Source organism: Tasmannia lanceolata, unplaced genomic scaffold (assembly GCF_043159265.1).
Source record: "Tasmannia lanceolata isolate RefF3 unplaced genomic scaffold, GAP_Taslan_0.1 ptg000015l, whole genome shotgun sequence".
NCBI lineage: Eukaryota > Viridiplantae > Streptophyta > Magnoliopsida > Canellales > Winteraceae > Tasmannia > Tasmannia lanceolata.
In genome coordinates, this window is record NW_027518692.1 from 32,732,532 (window position 1) to 32,760,203 (window position 27,672).

The 27,672-nt window shown below is 37.1% G+C and overlaps 1 protein-coding gene across 1 annotated transcript; it reads left to right on the forward strand.

Moving 5' to 3' along the window:
- Positions 1 to 130: 130 nt before the first annotated feature.
- LOC143846627 (UBQ, helicase-c and DEAD-like helicase domain-containing protein) lies at positions 131 to 26,905 on the forward strand. The gene is given in 28 exon segments (XM_077355117.1): positions 131 to 489; positions 1,209 to 1,967; positions 4,597 to 4,711; positions 4,810 to 4,907; positions 5,695 to 5,859; positions 6,551 to 6,619; positions 6,699 to 6,821; positions 7,098 to 7,247; positions 7,467 to 7,598; positions 7,702 to 7,781; positions 8,167 to 8,261; positions 8,373 to 8,440; positions 8,957 to 9,058; positions 9,132 to 9,202; positions 11,686 to 11,793; positions 11,948 to 12,023; positions 12,894 to 13,030; positions 13,132 to 13,291; positions 14,021 to 14,200; positions 14,311 to 14,427; positions 20,124 to 20,154; positions 20,157 to 20,278; positions 24,096 to 24,263; positions 24,388 to 24,500; positions 24,602 to 24,725; positions 26,135 to 26,230; positions 26,333 to 26,395; positions 26,516 to 26,905. Coding segments are annotated over 28 exon segments (3,756 nt in total). The 5' UTR covers positions 131 to 327; the 3' UTR covers positions 26,588 to 26,905.
- The last annotated feature ends 767 nt before the right edge of the window (positions 26,906 to 27,672 follow it).

Sequence of the window (27,672 nt, forward strand, 5' to 3'; positions counted from 1 at the left end):
GGGGTTATTTTGGTTCCTGGGATTATTTTGGGCCCACCAACCAAACGTGGGTGAAGAGATTATTAATTCCGGCAACCAATACGGTCCTCACTCTTCCCATTTTTCGTGAAAGCGACTTTCTGCGTAGTCATTTTCTTATTTCGCGACACAGAAGAGATTATTAATTAATGCCAAGCATTACGATCCCCGCTAAAAAAATGCTAGGGTTTTAAACACTACTGAAAAACAACGCGGGAGAAAGATGACTAGGGTTTTTTTCGGATCGGAGGAAGATTTCAAGAGATTGGCAATCGAAGGATATTGAATAGGCGTTGAGTGATCGAGGAGATGATGGGAAGTGTGCGAGAGATCGAGATTCGAAGTCTCGATGGTGAATCAATTAGGGTTTCTATCTCTCCAGATTGCACCGTTGAAGACCTAAAAATGGCTATTTTGAAGGAATCTTTCCGTCCTGCAACAAATTCTCAGAATTTCCATCTCTTCTTCAAGGTAGCTAGTAGTAAAAAAGGCTACTGATATTGGCACTACCATATTCTAATAATTGCACAAACTCAGCTTGTCTTTTCCTTTTTACTTGGCTTGTGACAGCTTGTTGGGCACTGTAATAACCTTTGGCAACTGTTTAAATAATAAAAGACAAGCTGAGTTAGTGCAAATATCAAGACATGGTAGTGCCAACATCGGCGCCCTAAAAAAAATCCATCAACTGTTTTTATTTATTTATTTATTATTATTATTTTTCTTTAATGTCACTGTATTTCACATTTGTTTAAATTTCATTGACGTTTTTAGAACTCTGGCAATCGAATATTATTTAGGAAAACATAACTTGTTTTTTGAAATTTATAGTATTTTCAATTTGGAAAATGGTTTATGTGTGATTATTGGCTGTAATTGTCTGTTGTTTGTCTTTCTCGTTTATGGGCGCTAAAATTATCTCGGAAAGTCGGGTAAATTGTCACTCAATCAAGCTTAATAATTTTAGTCAGCAAATCACAAAATCCATCCACTGTTTTATTTTATTTTTCTTGTAATGTCACTGCATTTCATATTTTCTAAATTTCTTTGATGTTTTGAGAACTCTGGTAATTGAATAATATTTAGGAAAACATAAATACTTTTTTGAAATTTATAATCTTTTCAATTTGGAAATTTGTTATGGGTGATCATTGGCTGTAACTGTCTGTTGTTCGTCTTTCTCCTTGAAGGGCGCTAAAATGAGCTCGGAAATTCGGATAGATTGTCACTCAATCGAGCGTAATGAATTTATAGTTCTTGTTCCTTTCACCAAGAAGAACCGGCTTCCCAAACATTCTGAACCTTCCGACAAAAACACGGCCCTGCCAAGCAATTCCGGTCCAACCACTTTATCATCATTTGCAGACTCAGCATGGTCTGATATGATGCACGATATATCATCTCTCTCCGATATCTCCACAAATGGAATAGAACCCAAGTTAGATTCTGGCAATATACATTGTCAAGATAAAAATTCATTCATGGTAGAAAGCTCTAGTACCCATTCTTTGAACGTCAAACGTAAGAGGGGGTCGGGTCGTGATGGTCAGGAAAGGATTACTGATACCCTCCTTTGCAGTATTCTGAATGACAAGACTCTTCTTGATGAACAGAATTGTAGAAGGCTTTGTCAAGCTCTGGAGTTGGTCAATTGCCTATCTGTGAATAAGGGTGACTGTTTGTTGTTTCAAGAACTTGATAGAATTTCTCAGCTTGGTGCAGAAGTGGGGCCGTGTGCTGACAAGACAAAACGGTGTCTGTGTCCGTCGTGGTTGAAGATCACACTGAAATTTTTTACTTTCTTAAACATTTTTTCTGGTCTTCAGCAAATGAATGGTCAAGACGTCACGTGGAATCGGTTGAAGAGCGCACTTAAGCAGTTTAATGATATTGGGTTCAAGGAAGTTAGTATCACGAGCATAGAGCATCTGTTGGTTCTTTGCCCGAAGGTAATTGTTCACGAAATAAGACTATAAATGTATTTTTAAAGAAATGTATTTTCTTTCCCTTCTTCATTATTGGAATTGTGGTTGAGATATTTCACTGGTCCATCTACATGTCTACCTACACGTCATAGATATTTATATTTATTCATCCATACAAACATAAACTCAACACTGAAGGCCACTCTAAATGAATCAATTGGTGCATGGGGATGTGTCTTTTAGTTTTATTTTCAGAAGGGTGAAGTATGTACCTAGGACTTAAGAATTGGATTGTGGAGTGTGGACTTGGTGACTCTTTTCTTTCCTCCTTTTATGTTCATAGCTTTTGATTTCTAACCACGTTGAACATTTGCTGAGCCTCTTTACCTTCTTGAATTGAGTATTTTATATTCATTCATACATACAAACATACCATGCATGCCATAAATATGTTAATACTGCTACTCATATCAGACATTACTTACATTGCACATTGGATTTAAGTTTGCAATTAAAAAACAAAAAAAGACTTCAAAAAAATTATGATATTTTTTTATTTTTTCTTAATTTAAATATTTTTAAATAATTTTATTTTAATGTTTTTTCCCGATATAAACCTGAAAAAAAAAATCATTAATATATCCTGAGATTTTCCCTTGCCGATAAATTCCCAAGAACGATATTTGTGACATAGACAAAACCGAGACCTGCTCCAATGGTTCTAATTGCTGAAATTTACAAATCCCAACCAGAAGACTTTGTTCATTTCAAATTCTGAGGGCAAGCCTTTCAAATTAACTAGTTTCATTCAGATCCACGTTAAACCTGCTTATTTAGACAGTCTTTGAATGGATCGGAGTCAAGGCGATAGTAAAAAGCAGCGTAGAGTCCAGTCTTGGTTGATCTATTGCAATCTCTGCATATTACAAACCAGGCATCGAAAACTCGATTGTAGATCCAGATTTTGAGTGAATTTCCTCCCTGGTCTGGACCTCTAATTTGCTCTCCTAGCTGTCTTTAATCGGATTTCTCCATCAGAGATCCACATCTTACAAAAAAAAAAAAAATCTGTTTCAAAGAGGATTTTAGACAAGAACTGGCAATTATATTTCGGTATGGATCACGGAAAGCCTGTAGGTTTTGTTTTGTGCTGCTGTAATTGATACTTGAACATTAGCCTACGTCCTGATTTAAAGAGGAAAGGAAATAAAGAGCACAAAATTCTTTTGAAGTTTGTACCAATTTTGGAGAAGATTGACATTTGAGGTTGTGAAATAACCAATTACTCTAAAAGCTTAAGTTGTTGGAGATGGCATTGTTTAATCTTTTATACTTTAACACTCCCCCCACGTGTGGCCCCCCTTTTTTTTAGGGTTGGCTTACACGTGGCAGCCACGTGTGGCCCCTCTTTTGGGCTGAACATTAGATGTGAATTTTTAATATCAAGGAGTTTTGAACCCAAGACCTTTGCTCTGGTTCCATGTGAAACAATCAATTACTCCAAAAGCTTAAGCTGTTGGAGATGGCATTGTTTAATCTTTTATACTTTAACAGAGGTCAGACCGTTCTTGGATTTTGTGAGCTGGACTGTCTCCAAATAGATCTCCCCTTTAGTGAATTGCGACTGTTTCTTTTTTTGAATTGGATTCCTTGAGAGGCATTAACATTTGAATTTCCAAGTTTTGATTTAAATGAATGTTTTGATGAATGATCCACAGCATATGGATCTGCTTGTTCCATGAAGATTTACAAAGGATTCGTTCTGACCTCTGGGTTGCGGAGCAAAGCCTTTACCATTGAGCTAGAGGCTTAATACCTTATCACCGCTTCATGTCCAGTGGAAGTTAGCAATGTTGTTTTGCATTGTCTCATTGTATTAGCCAGTGATTGACTGGTTTTGTGCAGAATCTGTTTGCCTTTGGTTTGGGAAGAAGAAATGTTGTTGCCTTGCCATCAGTTTTAAATCCAAGAAGTCTCATTCCCGGGTTAATGAGATAGTCGAATTCTGCCATATAAAATTCATGTGTTCTTCTATTGTTTGACCGTAAGTACTTTCAACTTCTAGCAGTTCATTTCAAAGGAAATTTCTCATTTTTTTTTGAAAGGGTTAAGAGCTGCCTTCAATTTCTATAGAAGATTTGAGGCACACTTAACCACCTTTGAGAAGCGCTTCCGCGCGTATACTTCATCAGAAACACTTTTGGTTTAGGATGCTGGAGTATTATCTACCTCTAAGTCAGGTGATTCAAACCAATTCTCATTGTACAATACAACAAGGTTTATATAAGTACAGAACAATTGAGCTTGTCTTTACTCTTACAAGTTACAACATTTTGGCAAAGGGTGAAAGGACTTAATCCTTGAAATTTAACCCATCATTTGTTTCCCGCTCCAGTTTTTAGAAAATGTTGTGTACTCTTTACCTGTAAAATATTTCTCCACTTGTATCTCCACTATTTAGCAGGAACTCTTCCAAATTTTCATTTATTATACTCATTTGCATCGATGATTCTTTAGGTATACATTGGTTTGATTCAAGAACAAATGGTTTCTTTTGCATAAATGATTCCTTAAGCATACATTGGTTTGATTCAAGAGCTAATGGTTTTTCATACCTTGGTTTGATTCAAGTGCTAATGGTTTTTCTTCCCAGGTAGTGATGCTCGGCAATCGAGGTGGGGAAACCATTTTGGGTGATACCATTGTTATCAATGATTCTTCAGAAGAACTGGAAGATGAATGGAAATCAACAAGCAATTCAAGGACTGGTATGGATGTGCCTTTTCCTTCTTCCGCATTCGAATTCTTAGCTAGACTTCAAAGCTGGGATTATCTGTGTTTTTTCTTCACATGTATGTTTTCCCAGATGGAATACAGTCATCTGTTCGGGCAATCATCCATGCTATTAAAAAACGGGCGAACACTTTCAAAGCAAGTGTTTGGAGGGCTATCAAACATTTTATGGTATGTTCTGTATGTAATATATGCAACCTCATCAATTGGAGTGTAATGGTTTGTGGTGTAGAAAGGTCCTTTTTCTGCTAAGAATTTGTCATGCTATGGAAAAGTAGCCTTTGAATTTACATTACGACATGCTCATACTGTTGTTATCATGACTTTCATTCAACCATTAAATTGGTTCAGTATTTCATAGGATGATAGGACTATGACAGTTAAACCTATAGAGGATTCGCTTGATACCTTGACCATGATGTTTAAACTCAGAGGGAGTTGTATTCCTTTCACATTTCAATACAATTTGATTTATACACGATAATATGGATAAAATACCTGCACTACCCATGACAAAAACAACCCAATTATCCTTACAAGATTCAAATAATACAAGATATGTATATGTATAAGAATATTCGTGACTTTTTTCTAGGACCAATATCATCTCCCTCTCATTGGAAGACACTGCAGACGCCTTGGTCAGGGTTGTCTTTCCAGATGGGACCCTCTACATCTCCCAAGCTTGGAATGCTGCCAGGAAAAATGTTGTTGCCATTTGTTTGTTTGGAATAAATTCTTTCCTCCCAATATTGCCTTTGTTTCTGTTGATGGCCTGTCTTGTTAGAATTCCAATTGATGCTAGGCTCAAAAGAAAAGGCTTCAATATGGCTTCTAGATGTTACTCTTAAGATTTCAATTTGTAGATCATGCCTCTGTGATGTTGTGTTGGTATTTCTATGGCTTAATTATATTATCTGTGCTTTACAATTAGCTAATCGAAACATCTATCATGTAGGGTAAACAACTGTTCAGAATCAAAATGCCTGATTTGTTTTCTCTGGAAGATCTGCTCATATCAATAAAGGAAAGCAGTGGCGATTCAAAAAGTAATGAACATAAGCATGCAAGGAGGACTGGATGTACGGATTCAAATTCTTGCTATGGACAGACAAAATGCAAGGTAATTTTTCTGCAATCCTTGTTCTCTATCTTAGTGATTTTAATGTTTGCTCGACTCTGCACTTGTCAAGATTCTACTGAGTGTAATGGTTGATAGGTTTTAAGCTAGGTTCATGTGGTTTTTTCACACTATGAATACAGTGCTTTTTTTTTAATATAGCGATTTTATCACGACATTTTGATAAAACGAAAAAATCCCAAAATAATCCCGAGGATTTAAAAAGTATTGCGATATTTTCATTTACCATGATAATATCGCGATAATATCCTGATATTTTTACTGTATTTTTATGATATTATTTTTTAGTTTTTCTTAATTAATATATTTTTAAATAATTTTATTTTTGTCGTTTTTTCCAGATATAAACCTGAAAAAAATAAAATAAATTTAATATATTTCAAGATTTTCCCTTGCCAACTAATTCCGGAGAACAATATTTGTGACAAAGGTTTCACATGCCATCCAATGGATTCTGGATAATAGCAAACTATTGGATCGAACTTATTATGACATCTAAATATCTAATAACCCTAACTACCAAATCATTCAAAAAAAAAAAAAAAAAAAAAACCCTATCTACCAAAAGCAGACATCTTCCCTTTAATTCGAACTTATTGTGCATCTTTATTTCACAGACCTTTTAAGTCTGGAATATTACATATTCATCTCATTTCAGTAACTTAATCCGCAGGACACAAACCCATTGCAGCCAATGGAAATGATTGAACATCTTAGAAAGGGCATTGGAGCAGATGGACAGGTTTCTTTCATCTTCGTATGCATTTCTAAGTTGAGTGAATATGAAAAAGGGTGTACTAAGGTGATTTTGGCTTATTCAGATTGTGCATGTCGAAAAAATTGATGCAAGAGTTGCAGTTCATGTGGAACTCCCAACTGCTCTCTCAGAAGCCACAAAGTCCGCGATTAAAAGGATTGGAATCTCCAGGTTATACAACCACCAGGTATAGATATGGGGCTATGCTCAAGGTTTGAAATTTCGGTTTCTGCCTCAGCCAAAGACGAAATTTCAGTGGCAAAAAAAAATAAAAAAATCGGTGTAAATCTTATAATTTCAGCCGAAATTTTTAAATTTTCGGTTTCGGTTTTAAATTTCGGTCCCGGCCGAAATCCGAAATTTTGGTATTTCGGCTGAGCCTTAAAACCATGGCTATGCTTCAAGATTTTAAGATGCCTATTTTCGTTGAGTTCCTAGTCTTCTGACTAGTTATTACTTTTAGGCAGAGTCGATACAGGCTTCACTCTCTGGAAAGAATGTTGTTGTGGCAACGTCAACGTCCAGTGGGAAGTCTCTTTGCTACAACCTGCCAGTTCTGGAAGAATTGTCTCAGAATTTATTATCTTGTGCCCTGTACTTGTTTCCCACAAAGGTTCATATCCAGAAAATATACTCTTATGCCCTTGAAATATATTTGAAAATTGGATAGAATTTTTTGTTTGGGTTTCTTTTTTATTCTGGGTGGATACATATTACAATCACCTAATTCTCCTCGCGTGTCACTTTCCCACTTTTTGCTTCTCTGAGGTTCACCTTTTTTCTTCTAGTAATTCAATATGCTTGAAATAATTTGAGTTTGCTATGCATGCAGGCTTTAGCTCAAGATCAGTTGAGAGCTTTATTAGAGATGACAGAGGGATTTGGTGGCGGTTTAAATATTGGTGTATATGATGGTGACACTTCTCAAGGGCAACGGACATGGCTTCGTGATAATGCTAGACTGGTATATCTGTAAGTTTGGGTTACCTCGAATAGCACAAATATTATCTTCGGGGCCATTTAGCCCAGTGTTTGCTGAAATTTGAATGATCATGGAATGCACGCAGTTGATTACAAACCCAGATATGTTACATGTGTCAATCTTGCCGTGTCATCGACAGTTCCAACGGGTTTTATCAAATCTCAGGTAGTGTTTAATTAGTATTGCTGATTTCTGATTACACCCACAACTAATCTTTTCACATTGAAGACTAATCGTGATCTAGGTTTAAAATTTCGGTTTCGGTTTTTGTTTTTGACCTAGCCGAAACCGAAATTTCGGCCGAAATATGGTAAAAAAAGCAAATTTCATTAATGTGCCGAAATTTCGGTATTTTGGCCTAAATTTAAAACCATGATTGTGATCCCATAATTCTATTCATACAAGCCAAAGGCCATTTGATGCCATTTACCCTCTCACTTCATTTTTTTTTATCAAGCGAACTTGTTTAAAACTTCTCTGTGTTTTTTGTTGCAGGTAACTGTAATATATCTTTCTACTGAAAACTTTCTTATGGATGTTATTCTATCAGATTTGTTGTCATTGATGAAGCTCATGCATATAAAGGAGCATTTGGATGCCATACCGCTTTCATTTTGAGGAGACTGCGCCGCATATGTAGCCATGGTACTTTTTTTTTGAATGGTTTATGGACAATGCTGTACTTTGTTTTCTTTCTTTTGTTATTTTTGCTCTTTTTTTTTCTAAAGAAATGCTTTGTGGTGCATCTTTGTGCAGTGTATGGTAGTGACCCGTCTTTTATATTTTGTACCGCAACCTCTGCGAACCCTCGTGAGCATGCTATGGTATGATTCTCTGGAAACACAAAAGTCTTTGTTTGTGCTATTATATTTCTTGTACATGAGTTTCAAGGTGTTACCTTCTAAGAAAGCTAATAACAGATGAATAAAAACTGTTAAATGATATGACTTGTTGAATATTTGACTCTAAAATATTAGGTTTTGTGAATTGGAGTAGGAACCTAAGAGATTTTGGTGAAGAGCATGTGAGGGATTTCTATTCTTTAGGAAATTGAGTTACCAATGTGACATAAAACCTTAAGGGAAGATTTTGAAAAGAGTCTAATAAGAAACTGTAAATGAGTAAAGTTTACCTATCTGTCTAATGAAAACATGGAAGGGTGATTTAGAGGGGCGAAAATCAACTGTCTTTGACATGGTGTCTAATCTTGGATGTTTAGTTGGTTGGAGGTATCTGAACAGTTACAATATTTATTGTTTTATTTCATTCATGAGCAGTAATTATGATTATATAAATTAGTGTATATTATTTCAATTTCACAGTTTTTTGAAATGCCTCAGGAGCTTGCCAACCTACTGACCTTGGAGCTGATCCAGAATGATGGAAGCCCTTCGGGTCCAAAGATCTTTCTCTTGTGGAATCCCCCATTACGTTTGAAGAGCGTAGGTTTCCTTCTTTCTGATTTTTGTTGTCCTTTTCAATTTGATTAACTCGCAACCATTGTCTAAATGGCAGATCTCAAAGTCGTCAGACAAAAAATATGGAAGCAAATCTACAGATACAGAAGTGGTTGCCAGGCGCTCTAGGTATGGGATCCTATGTACATTTCCATGCTGATCTGAATGTGTTTTCTCAACATACTTTCAACGGTCTCATTGATCATTGGCAAATCTAAATATGAAGTCCCATAGAAATACTTCTTTTGGTCATGATCCTGTATTTCATAGGAGTTCTGCTTTGAACATACCATATTTGGGTTGATTATATTTTGTAATCTATTTATCTCAATCCTGAAGCTTTTTAAAAAAAATTCTTTCAAGCAGTGGTTTTGTACTCTTGATATCTTTGAATTACATGTTTCTTTGCTTGACATAATAAGTGTGAGTGACACTAGAAAGTGGAATAAGTGTCGAGTAGAGATATATTCTATGTAATGGCTACCCAATTCCTTTTTTTTGAATGGTAATGGCTACCCAATTCTTTTCTTCCGTGGTGTGTTAGTTATCTAATAATGTTTGGAAAGTGACAATTTTCCGTTTAATACTTGTACGGTGCATGGCAAATGATGACCATAAAAGTAATTGGTTTATGTTAGGGGATTTGTACCACGGGCTATTTTCTTGGCTAGTAACTGATCTCTTGAAAATGTGGATCGTAGGGCAATGTTTCAAAACCCACTGCTCAAGGTGAATATCAAATCATGTCATTTATATTTATTGAGATTTTCTGGTTCTAAGGCATTCTAAGTGATTCTGGATCATGTCTTTGTGCATCTACTACTCTGTAGACAATGTTTTTTTTTTTTTTTGAATAATAGCCAAAAAATTTATTAAAAAGGGAGACCGAGATGGTTAAAGTACTCAAGATCAACAAAGAGAGAAACTGCTAGCTCCCCGCAATTACAAAGGGAGGAAGGGAATCAAATAACACTAGTGTTTCTTTAGAAAAACCAACCCTCGCTAGACTATCCGCCACCGAGTTGGCAGATCGCCTCACATGCTGAAAACATTATAGGCGATGAAGCAATTGCTCAAACATTTCATCAAAAAACCTATCAATTCTCCAGGGATGATTATGTGATCCTTTTAACCAACGAATCACATTCAAGGAGTCTCCTTCCACCACCAAGGAATCCATTAGATTTTGTTCCACTTGTTTAAGACCTTGGTGAACTGCCCGAACTTCTACTTCCGACACATCCGCCAGGACCGCTACTCCAATTGGCTCTGTGAAGACCCAAATTACCTCTGCCAAATCATTTCTCAATACACTTCCAATGCCCGCCGGACCGGGATTGTGCAATACAAAATGCATCTAACCTTGCCTACCAGCACATGAAATGTATTGAAGTGGCTATCACTGACAAAGAACTTTGTGGCCAAATTTCTCTGCTTCACATTTTTTGAGCAACTACCTCTGCAATCTTAGAAATGCTCTTTAGGAAGCATTAGCGAGGGAATTGAGATACATTAAGGGCACGTCTGGCTACCATGAATTTATTTTCACGATAAATTAGCTTCTTCAAGTGGTGGGGAGGCTGGGAGAGGGATTTGTTTTCTGGAATATGAGAGGGACTCACTGAGGAGAGGGCAAGAAAAGCCTGAAAAATCCTGAAACAAAAAACCATTCAAAAAAATAATAATAGATTTTTTTTCCCACTTTGACAAATGAATGGTTTGCATCACCCAAACAATGTGGGGCCCACTGTATTTTAAGCCGTCGATGTAGCTAAGTTAGCTACACGTATGTGTAGCTACACTTTTCTCATATTGCAAACTACTTTAAAAGTGGTTGGTCATTTTGTAAACTCTCTGGTATTCTTATGGGTTTCTAGGTCCTAGTTTCAATCTACAACGCCATGACTTTGGCAGTGTCTTTCTAGGCCCTCTTTTAAAAGTTGTTACCCACCTATTGGCTGACTCAAGGTACTCCAATACCTTCAAGGTTTGAACACCACCTTACAATATTGTCAAGTAACATATATGCGGAAGTTAGTGCACATTGTACCAGAGGCACGGATACGTTTTATTTTAGGACCATGCCCCACCCATATTTCTGGGGCCTATTAGTTAAGGTCGGGACCTGGATAGTTTACCAGTTCATGGTGGGCTCGGTCTGAAAAGTCAACTGATCATTGCGTTTTTATATTGAAAAGGTAGGTAAATCTACAGATTGTTTTGGAAAATGTAGTATATTTCAGGTAACACAAATGGTCCAACTTCAATTTTCCAAATTCCCTAGAACCTTTAATATCTGAGGCATGTGCCCCTGAAAAATAATGTGCTTGTGTTTGTGTATATGCATTTAATTATTACTTTTATTTAATAAATAACGGTACATCTATTTATAAAAAAATACATGAAAAACGTTAAATCTAAAAGCATTGTCATGGGATGTGTGCATTTAGTTGATGGAAGACATACTAACACTCATGAAAACAGTGTCACTCTGGTGCTGGTTAATCTGAATTATTTTCCTAACAGTATGAATTATTGCTTTGTGAATGCATTTCGAGTTTTATATGGAACTACGATTTTCTGTATCTCTTCGATTATTTTCTTTTGTGCAGTTCTATTTTGGAGGCTTCTTACATTTTTGCGGAAATGGTTCAACATGGGCTTCGTTGCATTGCTTTTTGTAAAACACGTAAACTCAGCGAGCTTGTTCTATGCTACACGTATGTCTACAGCCTCGTGAACATATCAGACTAGTATAAGCAATGCTTATTCTTTTTCTTCTTATAACTTTTTTTTTTTTTTTTTCTTTTTTCTTCTTATATCATAGCACGACTTCTTGTGAAGATGTTCATTATTTTTTTACACCTATGATAGGCGCGAGATTCTTCAGGAGACTGCACCATATCTGGTTGATTCCATCAGTGCTTACCGTGCTGGCTACATGGCTCAGGTTGTTTTTGTTTTATTCATTGATATTGTACCATTAACATTATGAAGTTTTGTTTTTGTTAGCTGAGGACATATTATGTTGGAAGTCCCAATTTGTGCCATTATTTGCACACGATGGGTTCAACCTGTTTTGATGATAGTGATTTGTAATCATTCTCTGCGTACTTCTCAGGATCTTGATTTGATGAAACAAGCATGATTAGGGGGCACGATAACTGGTCAAAAATAGGTTGTAAAATCAAATATTTCCAAGGTGTATTTTATTTGTTGTTTTGAAATACATCCACGTGAGTTCCAATTTTCATCAAAAACACATTTAGATTCTCATCTTAATGTTCTATTCAATATTCAGATTTAAAAGCTAACCAAACTGGACAAAGTGGCTCCTCAATCAATTGAGACCAGGAATTGGTTGAATTAGAGCAGGGTGGTATGACACCATGCTGGAAAAAACCTTGGATTGTTTGAATGTGTCCTTTACTCCTCCGTTTGACTACATCAATTTGTTAGACCATGTGATTTCAAGAGAGTGGAGAAGAAAAGAGTGAAAAGGAACGAATCAAAGGCAAACCACACAAACTGTTTCGAGGAAGGAGGAATTCAAGTTAGGGCTCACACTTGCCTCATCCTTTTTACATTTCTATGATGAACCAATTTTTGTGATTTGCCCATGGATGCCCACAGAACTGCTGGGCATTATGGTAATCTAACCTAATTGACTTATATACACCCATTCATGTGTATTTAAACCATGTGTATTTAAACTACTCCCTGCACGACTTATATACACAATAATTGTTATATTTTTTTATGATGTTCATCATTGATTCTTACAGTTGTTATATTCGTTGTGGGTGACATGTTAGAACAGGATAGGAGGAGAATAGAGGCCGATTTTTTTGGGGGAAAGCTTAGAGGGATTGCTGCAACAAATGCGCTTGAACTGGGGATTGATGTTGGTCACATAGATGCAACTCTGCATCTTGGTTTTCCTGGCAGCATTGCCAGGTCAAGACCTTAAATGTTTTTTTTCTTTCATAAGTCTATTGGATTTGCTCACCATTTTGCATAAACTTTTTAGTCGGCGCTGAGTTTATTGGGTTATGCAGTTTGTGGCAGCAAGCTGGGAGATCTGGTAGAAGAGAGAGGCCATCACTGGCAGTATATATTGCATTTGAAGGGCCTCTTGATCAGTATTTCATGAAATTTCCACAGAAACTTTTTAGTAGCCCAATTGAGTGTTGCCAAGTTGATGCTCACAACTTGCAGGTTTGGTTAATTCTACTAATCATCATTTGATTTTTATTTTTTGCTAGGACACCACAAAATATGTTGAAGTTACCATATGTAATATCTTTGCGTGCATGTGAATGTCTATGTATGTATCCATGTAATTATACAGTAATGAAAGAAATAAACTTTGTGCATTTTTATGTATGTATGTATCTATCTCTGTGTGTGTGTGTGTGTGGGAAAAATGTTTCTACTCCGTTGGAGTAAATAAATTTTCTACTCCGACAGCCAGAAATAAGGTGGGCTCATGTTGTTTGGCTGATGGAAACCATTCATCTGATGGGCCCTGACATAGATAGGGTGTGCCCAAAAAATCATCTCCATAGGATCATCCTAACCCTGCAATTTGTGTAAAATGGACAGATTTAAACCCCCACAAATCTGTCCATTTTAAACCTCCACAAATTGAAGGGTTAGGATGATCCCATAGAGATTATTTTTTGGGTACACCCTATCTATATCATGGCCCATCAGATGAATGGTTTGCATCACCCTAACAATGTGGGCCCACCCTAATTCTGGTGATGGAGTAGATAATTTATCTACTCCGACGGGGTAGAAAATGTGAGCCCCCCCCCCCCCCCCCCCCCACACACACACAGATATATATATATTTGTGCTTGTGTGTTTGTCTCTGTGTGTGTGGGATTCAAATTTGTGTTTAAACTTTGTGCTCATTTCATTTCTTTCTCCTTGCTTATCCAGGTGCTTGAGCAGCACATTGTCTGTGCTGCTCTTGAACACCCACTATGTGTGCTATATGATGAAAAATATTTTGGTCCTGGTCTGGATAGTGCAATACTGGCCGTGGGGAACAAAGGTTATCTAGGTTCTGATTCATCCCGTGTTTCTCCTGCTAAAATGTGGAGCTATATTGGGGATGAGGTATTTTGTTCATATATGGATATAAATTCTGTTTGTGTTGATCATTGAATTGTGCTGACATTCATGAAATTCTTTCCAAGTTCTAATATGATGTTTTTCGTTGTAATCAGAAAAGTCCTTCACATGCAATTAGTATTCGAGCAATAGAGACAGAAAGATACAAAGTAATAGAAAAGAAACGAGATGAAGTCCTTGAAGAGATTGAGGAAAGCAAGGCCTTCTTTCAGGTTGTATGTTATCATTGATTATCCATGTTGAGAATTATGTAATTGGTTATCATTTTACGGGTGATAGAAGCTGTAACACTTTTGCATTACAAAACTTGTAGGGGCCGTTTGGATACACGGATTTTAGAATCTTGGATTTCCTCAAAATTCTGGATGGGAGACGAGAGAAGAAGGAGATCGTCCCATGTTTCCAGGTTTTAGAAATCTCAGGATGGGGGAGAGATTTCTAAAACCTGGATTTCTTACTTAAAATCCAGGATAATGGATTGTAAAATCCAGAATTTTACACCGCTTTCAAAGTAAAACCTGGATTCTAAAATCCACATATCCAAACAGCCCCTTAGTGTATGCCATAATTCTCCAATTTTGAGTTTTATTGCTAGCTACCTGGCCCCAAATATTCACAATACAATTTGTTATTAAAGAGTTATTAATTTAAACACCCTAGCATTTTGTATGGATCATAGCTATTGAGAGTAACTGGGATGTTCATCTTGTTGGTCTCATTTTGTATGTATCAGAGCTCCAAAAGCACACTAGTAAGATGTTCTTAATTGTTAGAAGAACAATTTAATATGGACCGGTGGTCAAATTTTTCTTAACCGTCATTTGTTAGGACCGAGACCCATGATGTGGTACCAATTGAATGGTCTCGATCACATAGTCTTCCTTGTGTACTAGACATGAGATACCAACATCCGGAAGAATATATATGAGTATAACATATTGTGCTTGTAGAGGATTATAAATGGGCCTCTTTTATTATTTTCAAGACATGTATTATGTGGTAATCACTTGAGTGAATGTACACACAGATATATATATATATATATATATATATATATATATAGAGAGAGAGAGAGAGAGAGAGAGAGAGAGAGAGAGAGAGAGAGATTGCCAATGTATTGCTAGTGTATATTTATCATGATTTTCCATTCAAGTTTATTTTTGTAGTGTTTGACCCTTTATTTGTGATTATTGAGCCTATAAGAATCCATCCCCAAGCACTTCGTATGGGAGAAGAGGGAGGAAGACGAAAGAGAAGCAGAAACAAAGAAAAGAAACGAAAAGGGAGAAATATTTGTGGGAGTTGTTCTTCCCACCCCAAGACTTTCGTTCCTTTTATAACGGTCCACTTTACTTAATTGCATAAAATGCCACTAAGGACCATTAATGATGGACCCCATCTATCCCATGTATGTAAACATATAACTAACATAATTCACATCACTGTAATATGCAATAACAATGCAGTCATAGTCAGTGTTCTAAAAAGCGCTGGGCAGAGCTGGGCGGCTGACTGACCTCCCAGCGCCCAGGCCGCCCAGGCGTTTTTAGGCGTTTTTCATTTTTTTTAGATATTAATATATTTTCATAATGTCTTTCATTTTTTTTTTATAAAATATAAATACTTGAATACATAACAATCCAAACCATTCTATGCATAAGCACTAAACATTAAATAACAACAAAAAATTAAAAACATAATAAGAAATTAAGCATAAAGTACTTAATAATTTAAGTATTTAATAATACAACACAAATCCATGACAAAAAAAAGATTAAAATCCAAGCACTTCTTCAGTCTTCATCAACCATTGTCCTCTCCCTCCAAGACCAAGACCAAGACACTATCTTCATCTGAGTCTTCAACCCCCCCCACCCCCTGCGCCCAGGCCCACGCTCAGCGCCCAGGCGCCTCCTCATTGCCTGGGCTGCCTAATAACGCCCAGGCGGTGGGACCGCTTTTTTAAACGCCCAGGGCCTGGACGGTGCGTTTTTTCTGCGCCCAGCGCCTAGGCGGCCTGAGCGGCCGCCTTTTAGAACAAAGGTCATAGTTAGGGGAGCCATTCAAGATTTGGATGCATAGGGATCATCGAATTGGAGTCTTTCATGATCATGTTCACATCTTAGAATTACAATTCAGAGTACAAAGATTCTAGAACATGATCTGATCTAGATTGAAGTGCATTTTTTCTTGGCAATTCCAGAACAGGATCTTGGCAATTCTTTTTTTTTTTTAATTTTTGAAAATTGAATTTTTATTAAGTGTAAAGGAATCAGATAGGAACAAGTTGTCCCCCACTGATGTTACATCAAGTACACTAATCCAATTACAGGTTAGGATAAAGATGAAATTACAGACATTGAATCACTCAGCACCCCTTCCTTTACTAAAGAGTCTGTTACTTCGTTTGTTGATCTCCTTCTATGCTCTATTCACGGCTTTAGCATTGATACCAGGTCCAAAATTTCCGCAATTATTTCCTGAAATCACCATGGCCCTTTCGATTTACTCGATGCCCAGCTAATTACGTTGGCTGAATCTCCTTCTACTATTAAATGACCCAACGTGTGCTCATGGGCCCACCGAAGACTGAAGAGGAGCGCCCTTACTTCAACTTCGTTCGCATCACATTCTCGGGCCAGAATAAGTCATAATTGTTGATCCTTTGTCATCCCTTATAAGTCCTCCAATCCCGGCCCTACCGGGGTTGCTGATCGGGCTCCCATCGAAATTTAGCTTGAATCAACTCAGCGGTGGTGGTTTCCATTTAGGTTGAGATTTAGCTCTGACTGCTCTATTCCATAGGATTGACCGCCAGTTTTGCAGGATGTCACTTATAGTGAAGGGAATTTTCCTTTTTGACTTCGCCCAAGAAATGATTTCTATTTTGATGTCAAATACCACCCGATTGAGGTTCCTACTTTCCTCTTCGAAGATATGCCTATTCCTTTCTCTCCAAATGTTCCAGATTATACTGAACGGGGTTGCTTTCCACAACAATATGCCTATCTCCCCAAAAGGGCCCTTATTCCAGTGAAGAAGCACCTTCTTAATAGAACAACGGCAAACCCAAGACATTCCAAAGGCTTGCATTGCCTTACCCCACAGTTACGAGGAGAAGGGGCAGTGTAACATTAAATGGTCTAGCGTTTCTTTAGCTCCCAAACACATGACACACATACTGGCCATCTGAATCTTCCGTTGTTGCAGCCGGTCGTAGGTATTGATTCGCCTATGTGCTACTGTCCAGGCAAAGACCACCACGCTCGGCGGTGCCAAAGAGTTCCAGATTCTACTGACTGAGGACTTTCTACCTTTGTTAATTTCAGCAAAGAGACTTCGCCGAAAAAATTATTTCATCTGAATCTTCTGTTGGAGCATGCTCTGAATTGTTCTTGTGATTTGGATTGCTTTCCAGAACAGCATCTGATATTGATTGATTTACAAGTGCAAGGACGTTGATAGTAGTCCACACAGAGTAGATTCCATTCCTTCCCTGGTAGGCACAGTAGCCCACTGTCAGATACAACAGTCAACAATTCCACCTATAAATCCCCACAAAGGGCAGTCCACACTTCACGCATGGCAGAACCACAGTTCAAAATCTACGGAAATAGCTTCATTACAATTTGTCCTCCTTGAATTAGCTTGAATTAGCACCTAAGAGGTGTAGGTTGACTGAAACACGCTAGAGCAACAAACACTGATCATCCCATGGCATGTCTGTGCATGAAAGAAAGAGAAACCCTAGGCTTTCAAAAATAAAGAAGGTTACAGAATAGTTGTTGGAAATTAGGATTTCAAACATGGAATAGAAGTAGATTAGGTTTCTACAATCTGGGCAGAAAAATTAGGGAGGTGGACAGGGTTGGAGCCAGGAATTTACACTTGGGGGGGGGGGGGGGGCGCGGCGGCTGATGCAGGTATATGTCTTTTTCCCTTTAGCGACGTTCGTGAACGCAGGTAAATACCTTTTTTGTTTTTACTTATAAAATGGCCCCACTTACGCTATATGTGGTTCCGCCCCTGGAGGTGGACACGATTAAAGATGCAAGGTTAGAGCTTGGAGATGGACAACATAACTGTAGTTCTTGATCAACCATGTTCTGATACCATTTTGAGCTCTGAAGAATCCATTCACAAGCACTTTGTATAGATGAATAGGAATTAATTAGAGGGAGAAAATTAAGAAGAGAGAAATATTTTGTGGGAGTTGTTCTTCCAACCCCACTACGTCCATTCCTTTGTAACATTTAACTTCACTTAATTACATAAAAGAACGACTAAGTACCGTTATTTATGGGCCTATCCTTCACATGTACATCAACATAAAACTAAGCTACATAATTTCACCAAAACCTAAATATAAACCAGCCTAAACTAACTTAACTCTTAACAGTTATATTTTTTTGTGGCATCTTGGCCACATGAATTGTAGCCTCCTTTTTATATTTTTTTCATCTGAACATTGTGTAAAAATGTTTTAGCATGTAAAGGATTGGTATGCATAATGTGAGGGTAACGTCATAGTATTTGTTATACAACCAAGCTTTATTGGCTTATTCGTCTGCACATTATGAATTTTTTTGAGAAAGTTATATCATTATTATCGAGGAATGTTCTCTACTATTATATGATTGTTTATTTTTATTATATATATATATATATATATATATATATATATGTCAGATTGTTTTGGAATGTTATTTATAACTATATATTGTCATAACAGCTGTTAAATATTACTATCTACTTGCAGTATATTCTTTAGAAGATGGGATATTAATGTAATGTCTATTATATGTAAATATTTATTACTATTATGGTGGATTATACTATTAAATGAAACAATCTAACCACACTAACTTATCTGGTTCATGCTTTCGTCTTGATGGGATATCAGCCCCCTCTAAGTTGTTGCCTAAGTAACTTACCGGTTTAAAGAACAAGATTTGCAAATTCATGGGAATTCAGTATCTGTATTGATAGTAAAAACTGTTAATTATAATTAATTATAAGATCCACAGATCTGTTTATACTAAAGTTGAGCCACTGACCAGTACTAATTATGAGTTGGCAAATGACTCAACAAAGAGTTAGTTATTCAACCCTGATGGATCAAATAAAATATCGAACTCAGTTAGATATTTGCAAAAGTAGATGCTTATGAAAAGATCTTGAATCTCAATCTACTGTGGCAATGCAAGGTGTCCATTACTTCAGTTGACTGTAAAGACCACCCCCCCCCACAAAACATCATGAAATTATGGGCCTTGGGTTGTGGAGTATTTAAGAATGTTGGGGATGAGAATGAGAAGGTTCTTGTTGGCATTTCTCTTGCCCTAGTTTATGTGAATGACATTGCTATAGTAAGTGTTGAATCGCCAAAAAAGAATAAATATCAAATCAAGAATTCACTTGGTAGAAAAGTTTGAAGTGGAAGGGTAAGGAATGTGAAATACTGCATGTTATTGAGATTGCTTAAACATGGAAATGGATACCCTTGAGCTCTTGGATAAAAGTTGAATTTTAGCTTGAATAATTTGTTATTTCCCACATAATCATAAGTCATAACCTTTTCATGACTCAGTTGACCCTCTTGAAACATTACGATGTGGAGGAGATTTGTTGTGGGTCTTATATATCTCACCATCATCAGGCCTGGTAAATATTTGAAATACTTAGTTATTGCCATGCTTAAGAGCTATATTTAAATGATCGTTTAGAATTCCTTGATATGTACCAATTCTATTCCCGATAGATATTTCTTGTCCTAACGAAGAAAATTTCAAGTGAATGTGTTGTCCTGGCATTTTTTTTTCCTGTATTGAGATGCATTTTCTACTTATTATAGCTTCTGATACTTGTTGACATATATTGAGAATCAACCACCTATTTGATCATTCAGGTTTATGAAGGTGCCGTCTATATGCATCAAGGAGAACCTATCTAGTCAAGACCCTTGATTTATCAGAAAAAATTGCTCTCTGTGAAGAAGCTGACTTGAAATATTACACGAAGACACGCGATTACACGGATATTCATGTTATTGGTGGTGACCTTGTATGTGTAGCTCTTAACCTTACACTTGTTCTTACACCATGGTTTTTGACTATTATGCCCATTCTTGTCAATGAAATATACGATATGTTGATCTGAGGACATGGTTTGGACTTTGGGGGAATCTTTCTACCACTGGGGACACAAATGATGCCTGGAAGCACCTAAGGCTTTGCTGTTTACTTGTTCCATTGCTTATCTGTCTGTGATGCTTCTTGTTCAGATCTATAGTGCTACTGTGAGTGGCGTTGTTGTTAATTATTGTATGATTCATGCCCGAAGTTGGTAGAGTAATTTGAATATGCTGCATTCCTCTTTTTCCATCGCCAGTTGTTAAACTACAGCTTATACAAGTATGGAGATTCTCCATGTTCGTTTTTGCTATGTAAGACCCACCATGTTGGAATTCAGTTCAATACTTCAATATATACATCTAAAGTACTAATTCAGGATTGGTATGAAAGTGACATTTTTTAGAGGAGAGAATGCACATTTAGAGTTGAATATATTTTTTTTTCCCTGCATTAATCCTTTTGGCTTTTGCTAGTAGTACAAGTGTATTTCTATTTTTCTTTAAGTCATTTGGACCATTTATTTCATTGGACAAAGTTCAAACTTAGGCGGTTTATTTTGGCTTTATCGATATAGATATTCATGTGATTTTTTTAGTAAGGTTCAAGAAAAACAGCTAGAGACAATTTGTGGATCAAATAGCAAATGACGTAGCTGAGATTGCCTGTTCATGTTGGAAAACTAAATGTGAAACACATAGTTGGAGAACCAAGATCTGTTTGCGATTCTCTCTCTCTCTCTCTCTCTCTCTCTCTCTCTCTCTCTCTATATATATATATATATATATATATATATATATATATATATAATAAGTGTTTCTGCGCTCGAGCGCAGATAGCTTATCTGCGCTCGAGTGCAAAAAAAACACACGTGTGGCCACATTTCTGGGGTGATCCATAGCATTCATTTGGAAGGCCCTTCCATAGATAGGGTGTGTACAAAAATCAGATCCCCAGGATGATCCTAACTCATCCAAAAGTGGAGGAGAAAATGGACAGACGCTGTTTGTCCACAAATCTGCCCATTTTTCCACATTTCTGGGGTGATCCATAGCATTCATTTGGAAGGCCCTTACATAGATAGGGTGTGTACAAGCCCTTACATAGATAGGGTGTGTACAAAAATCAGATCCCCAGGATGATCCTAACTCATCCAAAAGTGGAGGGGAAAATGGATAGACGCTGTTTGTCCACAAATCTGCCCATTTTTCCCCTCCACTTTTGGATGGGTTAGGATGATCCTATGGATCTGATTTTTTTTGGACACCCTATCTAGGTAAGGCCTTCCAAATGAATGCTTTGGATTGCCCCAAAAATGTGGGCCCACCCTGGTTTTTGCATTCGAGCGCTTATTGGCGCTCGAGAGCAAGAACAGTAATCCCCCCCCCCCCCCCCCCCCCCCCAACCAACCAACGCGCTCGCACACACCAGTAGGTTATTTCCATCTGCATTTCCTATCTCTTCCATCCACCATCTTCGCTAATGCCCATCTTTATTTGCGTGAGTATCAACTATTGCCAACTCAGTTGTTCTACTTCTCTGTTTCTTCTTCTTTTTTCGATATTTTTCAACTTATGTCCATGGCTATTGTTATTCATGACTATCCCATTAGGCAAACTTTTATTCCCATAGAACTAAATCTAGGTCCTGCTTAACCTGTTCTTAAATCCTTTTATTTTTCTATTTTTTTTTATAGGAACGTTTTGCTGCCCAACTTGCCTGAAAAGTCCATAAATGATTTACCCTTATTTATCACCTATAAAGCCAATTCTTATTTGCCAAAATTGGACCTTCTCCTAGCCTGTCAATTTCCATTTGAAACATATGTTTATCTCGTGAATTCCATACCACATCTTTGGAACCCATTATTTCTGATCTCATTATTTCCGTTAAACCTCATCTTGTGACCAAGGTTTTAAATTTCGGTTTCAGTTTTGATTTCAATCACCCGCGAAACCAAAACATTTCGGTTTTGGTACGAAATTTCTTCTGAAATCTTTTAAAATCTTGTAAATTTTTTGGTATGAAATCACAGCCTAGATCTAGGTAAGAATCTTAACCAGGGGATTGTCTTTTTATTTTTTGATGTTTTTTAAGAATTATCTTAATGGAATCTCATTGTTCTTCTCTTTTCTAGAAGTGGAATTGGTTTTTGTAAGGATTTCTGTCAGAATGTTGGCATTTCGACGGAAACTTTGTTTTTTTATCTGAAAAGTTGTATGTTTCGCATATTTCAACCCAAATCTAGTATTTTTCCAAATCCAAGTGAATTTTGTTTCACTAGCAGCCGAAATCGAAATATTTCAGCCAAAATGAAATGTTTCGGCTGAAATTTAAAATCATTATAATCTTGTTGTGATAATCTTTACAGAACTATCATGAAATCCTACTTACTCTTCTTTGGAGGCAGAATTGTATGTTTTGTGCTGGACTTTTTATCTAAATGCTGGCACATGTTGCAATATATGGGGCAATGAAAGGGTTGGCTTACTGAGCCAAGTGGACTTCGACGCTCAGCTGATGGTGGTGTTCCTCTTGTGAGAGGTCACGGATTACACGCTTTTGCAATGCTCTTAGGGTTATTTTGAATGGCTGCTCTTAGGGGAAGTTCCATCATGTTTAACGGATTTTAGGTTCTTTAGGTTTGGGTTATTCCGTTGGAAAATTGTTCGTTTGATGGATGCCTGACAATGTTTTGTGAGCGATAACTACAAAATTTATTAAAATAGAAAGAAGAATTACAAACGGCGCACATATTGTATGGTGCTCAAGGAATCTGTATTCTCACCATCTCTATCTCAAAGGCTTAACCACGTCATTAGCTTCTTCAAATATGAGGTCCTTTAGATAGGTCTGAAATTTCATTTACAATGCGAGTGTATCGCGCTGGGTTGTGACTATGATGGAAGTCCAAGTGATTGCTTTGGAGTAATCTTCCTAAACCAACAACTTTCTTCCTAGCTCCTCCTTAATGTTGCAAAAGCCATGAAGAATAGGCCTACCTCAGCCTAATCGGAGTCTGTGACAGCTAATGGATCAGAATAGGCTTTTACGATTACCCACCTTCGGTTCATAAACACGCTTCCATCCTAGCGTTGCCTTGATTATTGAACTAGCTATTATAAAGGTTGAGTTTAATCACATTGTTGGACAAGGAGTCCAACTTGCTCATATTTTTATTTATTTTCTTGGGGGGGAGGGGGGGTGTTAAGCTGGGGTTTAGGCAGGACCCTGACCAGAATTCATTAACGAGAGTAAAAAGATATACATGAGGATTGAAAGCAAACCCTATCACAAAGAGGAAAGGGGAGACAGAGCAACAAGATAAGAAAGAAAAGTAAGATCACCATCGCAAAAACAAACAACAAAACCCAGAAGTAAGCTCACTAGGCTCCGGCAATGAAAGGCACCACAATCTTAGCTTACCTAATAACCAAGAGCGTCTATCATCCTCTGACTGAACTCCCTAGTTCTCTGGCTCTTCCGCAAGTTCTGATTTTTTTGAAATGTTTGTGAGGACCTTAATGCCCATGGACAAATTCAAGGTTCCCTAGTCCTTGTACGTTACTTGTTCTCACTATTGCAACACTGACAATTATAAGTGGAGAAATACAGGTTCAGAATTCCTCAAAACACAAATTCATCACAATTCTCTCAACTTATCTTTTGTTTTTGTTTTGAAAATGAGAACTCTCAACTTTTCTTAAAGTTATAGATTCTCATTTGCTGCATATTTTTCTGTTGCTTAGGCCTATCCGGTGAAGGTTTCTGAGGACCATAGTTTGAGAACAAGTGCCCAAACAAATACGTGCAAAGTAACAACTAACTGGTTTGGCTTCTATCGTATTTACCGAGGAAGCAACCAAATCTTTGATAGAGTTGATCTCTCTCTTCCTAAATATTCATATGATTCACAGGTTTGTATTAGATGCATTATTGACATTCCTAGTGGATAAAGTACATTTGGTGATTTTCATATTGTATTATTGCTTCCATGGTTGCTCATATTATGATTCTTCTTTTATCTTAACGTCAAAACAGGCAGTCTGGATTCGAGTTCCCCAGTCAATAAAAACAGCAGTGGAGGTTCAAAATCTCTCATTTCGTGCAGGCCTTCATGCTGCCTCTCATGCTCTACTTAATATAGTACCTTTGTAAGTCTGTAATGATTCAAAATAATTTTTCAAATATCATTACAACTTAAAAAACCATATCATATGGCATTAATCGGTGCCCTACGCTACTTCACGTATAGGTATATAATGTGTAATTCCTCAGACTTGGGTTCAGAATGTGCAAATCCCCATGAAACCCGTTATTTCCCAGAAAGAATTCTGTTGTACGATCAGCATCCTGGGGGCATCGGTATTTCACTACAGGTAAATGACTTAATGCCCGTTTATTTGTAATGTCTGTGTTTTATCATAATTTAAGGTGAATTTTCGGATGTGAGGGTTGTTAAAGTATAAAAGATAAATACTGCCTTTCTCCAACAGCTTAAGCTTTTGGAGAAGTTGGTAAGTTATCATGGTATCAGAGCAAAGGTCTCGAGTTCAAACCTCCCGGATAGCAAAAATCCACATGCAATGGTTGGCCCAAAGTGGGACCACATGTGCCACATGTTTGCCAAGTGGGTCACACGTGCGGGAGAGTGTTAAAGTATAAAAGAAAAATACTGCCTTTCTCCAACAGCTTAAGCTTTTGAAGAAGTTGGTAAGTTATCAAGGGTGCCATGTACTGTCTCTTATTTGAATTTATAAGCTCCATCACTTGAATAGATAGAGAACGAAAAGGAGTTATTATCGGATGGGAATACATCGGGACATTTGTTTGAAGGTGTTGGCCTAATCTTGCTCAAAATCTTTTTCTTGAAGTAAAACATATGGATGATCTGAATACTTAGTTGAACAATTATGATATTGATTATATTTAATTATATGCTTTTACTTGATTTTGGGTCAAGTAAGCTCTTGAACCGTATGTGGTAAGGTGATTGGAACTCAATAGGCTGGACATGAGCTGCTTGATTTCATGACACACGTCAGCTTAGGCCCTTTTCGTTTAGATTATGATAACCAATGGTGAGCCCTCAAATTGATTTAATTTTGAGTCCAATAATCGGTTGGTTGAAACTTTACTTTGATGGCAGCGCCAAAGGAAAACCAGGTCTTTCCTTGATGCTGATACTCAAAGAAAAGACACGTTGTGTCACCATATTAACTAGGCCTTCATTAGATGTTCTTGCTAACCCATGACCAGCACACATGCATTCTCATTAGCTCTCCCAATGACAATTGAACAGAGTCTGCAATTCTGAATCAACAATGAGCACTTGAAGAATGAAAGAATAACAGTATCCTCTTGGTGAAGAACCATTTCCTATTTTAGTTTAGATCTACATAAATAGAGGCGGTGTAGCAATATTGAAATGAATAAATTTATGTGACGTTCAAATGAATAATATTAAATAACAAGGAAAAAGTAAATACTTATAAAATCATTCAAAAAAAAAAGAAGTAAATATTTATAGATGTATGGGACTATCATATGAACAAAATCAAATAACAAGGAAAAAGTAAATATTTATAAATGTATGTGACTATCATATGAACAAATATCAAATAGCAAGAAAACTGTAAATTTTAGTTTTCTTCCTGTCTGCTGAATTGACATGTCTCGGCATAGGATATATCTAGCAAACAAAGGGCTATGAATTCGTACCCTTCTGGAGGATTATTAAGTGGGAAGAAATACTTGGATTCTTAACTGCTTTGGAATTGTGTGGTAGGTGCAACCGATCTTCAGAGAACTCCTAACTGCTGCATTGGAACTTCTCACAGCTTGTAACTGCTCAAGCAACGCCGGTTGCCCAAATTGTGTTCAGGTCAGCTTTAACTTAAAGTACCTCCTTTATTTTTGAAATGGCTACTCAGTGCCTCTTTTTTCTGTATGAACTCTTTTTCTCAAGGTTTTTTGCATGTTGCAGACTCTTTCTTGCCGTGAATACAACGAGGTTCTAGACAAGAGAGCAGCCATTATGATTCTCAATGTTTGTATCATTCGATTTATATCTCGAAAGTTTAGATTCGCAGATCCGAATCTTTCTGCAATAACACCCAGTTCGCAGATCCGAATCTTTCAGCAATAACACTCAGTTTTGTATGTGCAGGGTGTTATAGAAGCTGAGAACTCTAACTTTGAAAGAAACTGGGGGCCGCCCGAAACCTCTGGACCTTGTTGAATCTCACTAATGCCGGTTTATCATACGTTTTTCGGATCTACCTGTATAATGTAAGGGCAAAAATAGTGAATAAAGAGGGTGTTTTTTCTAGTCTTTGAAAATAGCAAGGGTCTTAGTTACATTCGGCTGCAGTCTGCAGTCTGCAGTGTCCTTACAAAAGATTGGTTGTATATAACTGTTTTGTGTTCTAGTGCTTTTAGCTATGAGAGATTTAAATGGAAGGGTTTAGTAGGGTAATATTAGATTGCTGATATCAGGGTGGGTCCCTGTAGTGACCAGGACTATGTTTGTATGGGAAAAGCAATGGTCCAGATTCAATGGGAACGCGTCCTTTGATTGGAACCATTTACCAGGTTGGGGCCCATCAAATTCAAGCGAATTCATGGTGGGCCCAGAAAATTTGTTGTAGATTATCCACAATGGCCCTCTTGTTCCATTTACCAGGTTGGTTAACTACTTTTTAATGGATTTTTTTTTCCTGTTTTCAATGAAAATTACAACCCTAAAATATCTTGCATTTCTTTCAAGGCTGATATCTTCAGTATCATATTTTGATAAGGGCAATACTCATTTTGATTTACAGTTTTTAATTAGCACTTTAAGGGCTGTTACAGTACTCGAGATGCTATCACCATCCAATCATAAAATTGTAAAATAGAGTAGTGCCATTATCAGAATATGATAGGTCCAGTGCCAGCTGCCTCTTTTACAGTGTTTGGCGACGATGAAAATAATTTCTTGATAACTTTTTAATTACAGGGTTTGTTAATTTCAGTTTTGAGTTTTTATATCGTGCCGATCGTCAAGTACCTTGAAAGCGGTAACACCCTTGATATTGATATTATTATTAGGGGTGTTCTAAACTGAAGTGCACCCTTGCAAAAAAGGGATGAAAGGGCTTAATGTACTTTGGTGATTTACAACCAATAGGGCCGCCCTTTGATCCTTTTTTTGCAAGGGCGCCCTTCAGTTTAGAACTCTTATTATTATTTTTATTATTATTGATGACATAGGGTATCCCCATCCCAATTTTTAGGATGGGACTATTCCCTATGGATGTGAGCAATCACCCATAAACCACATGC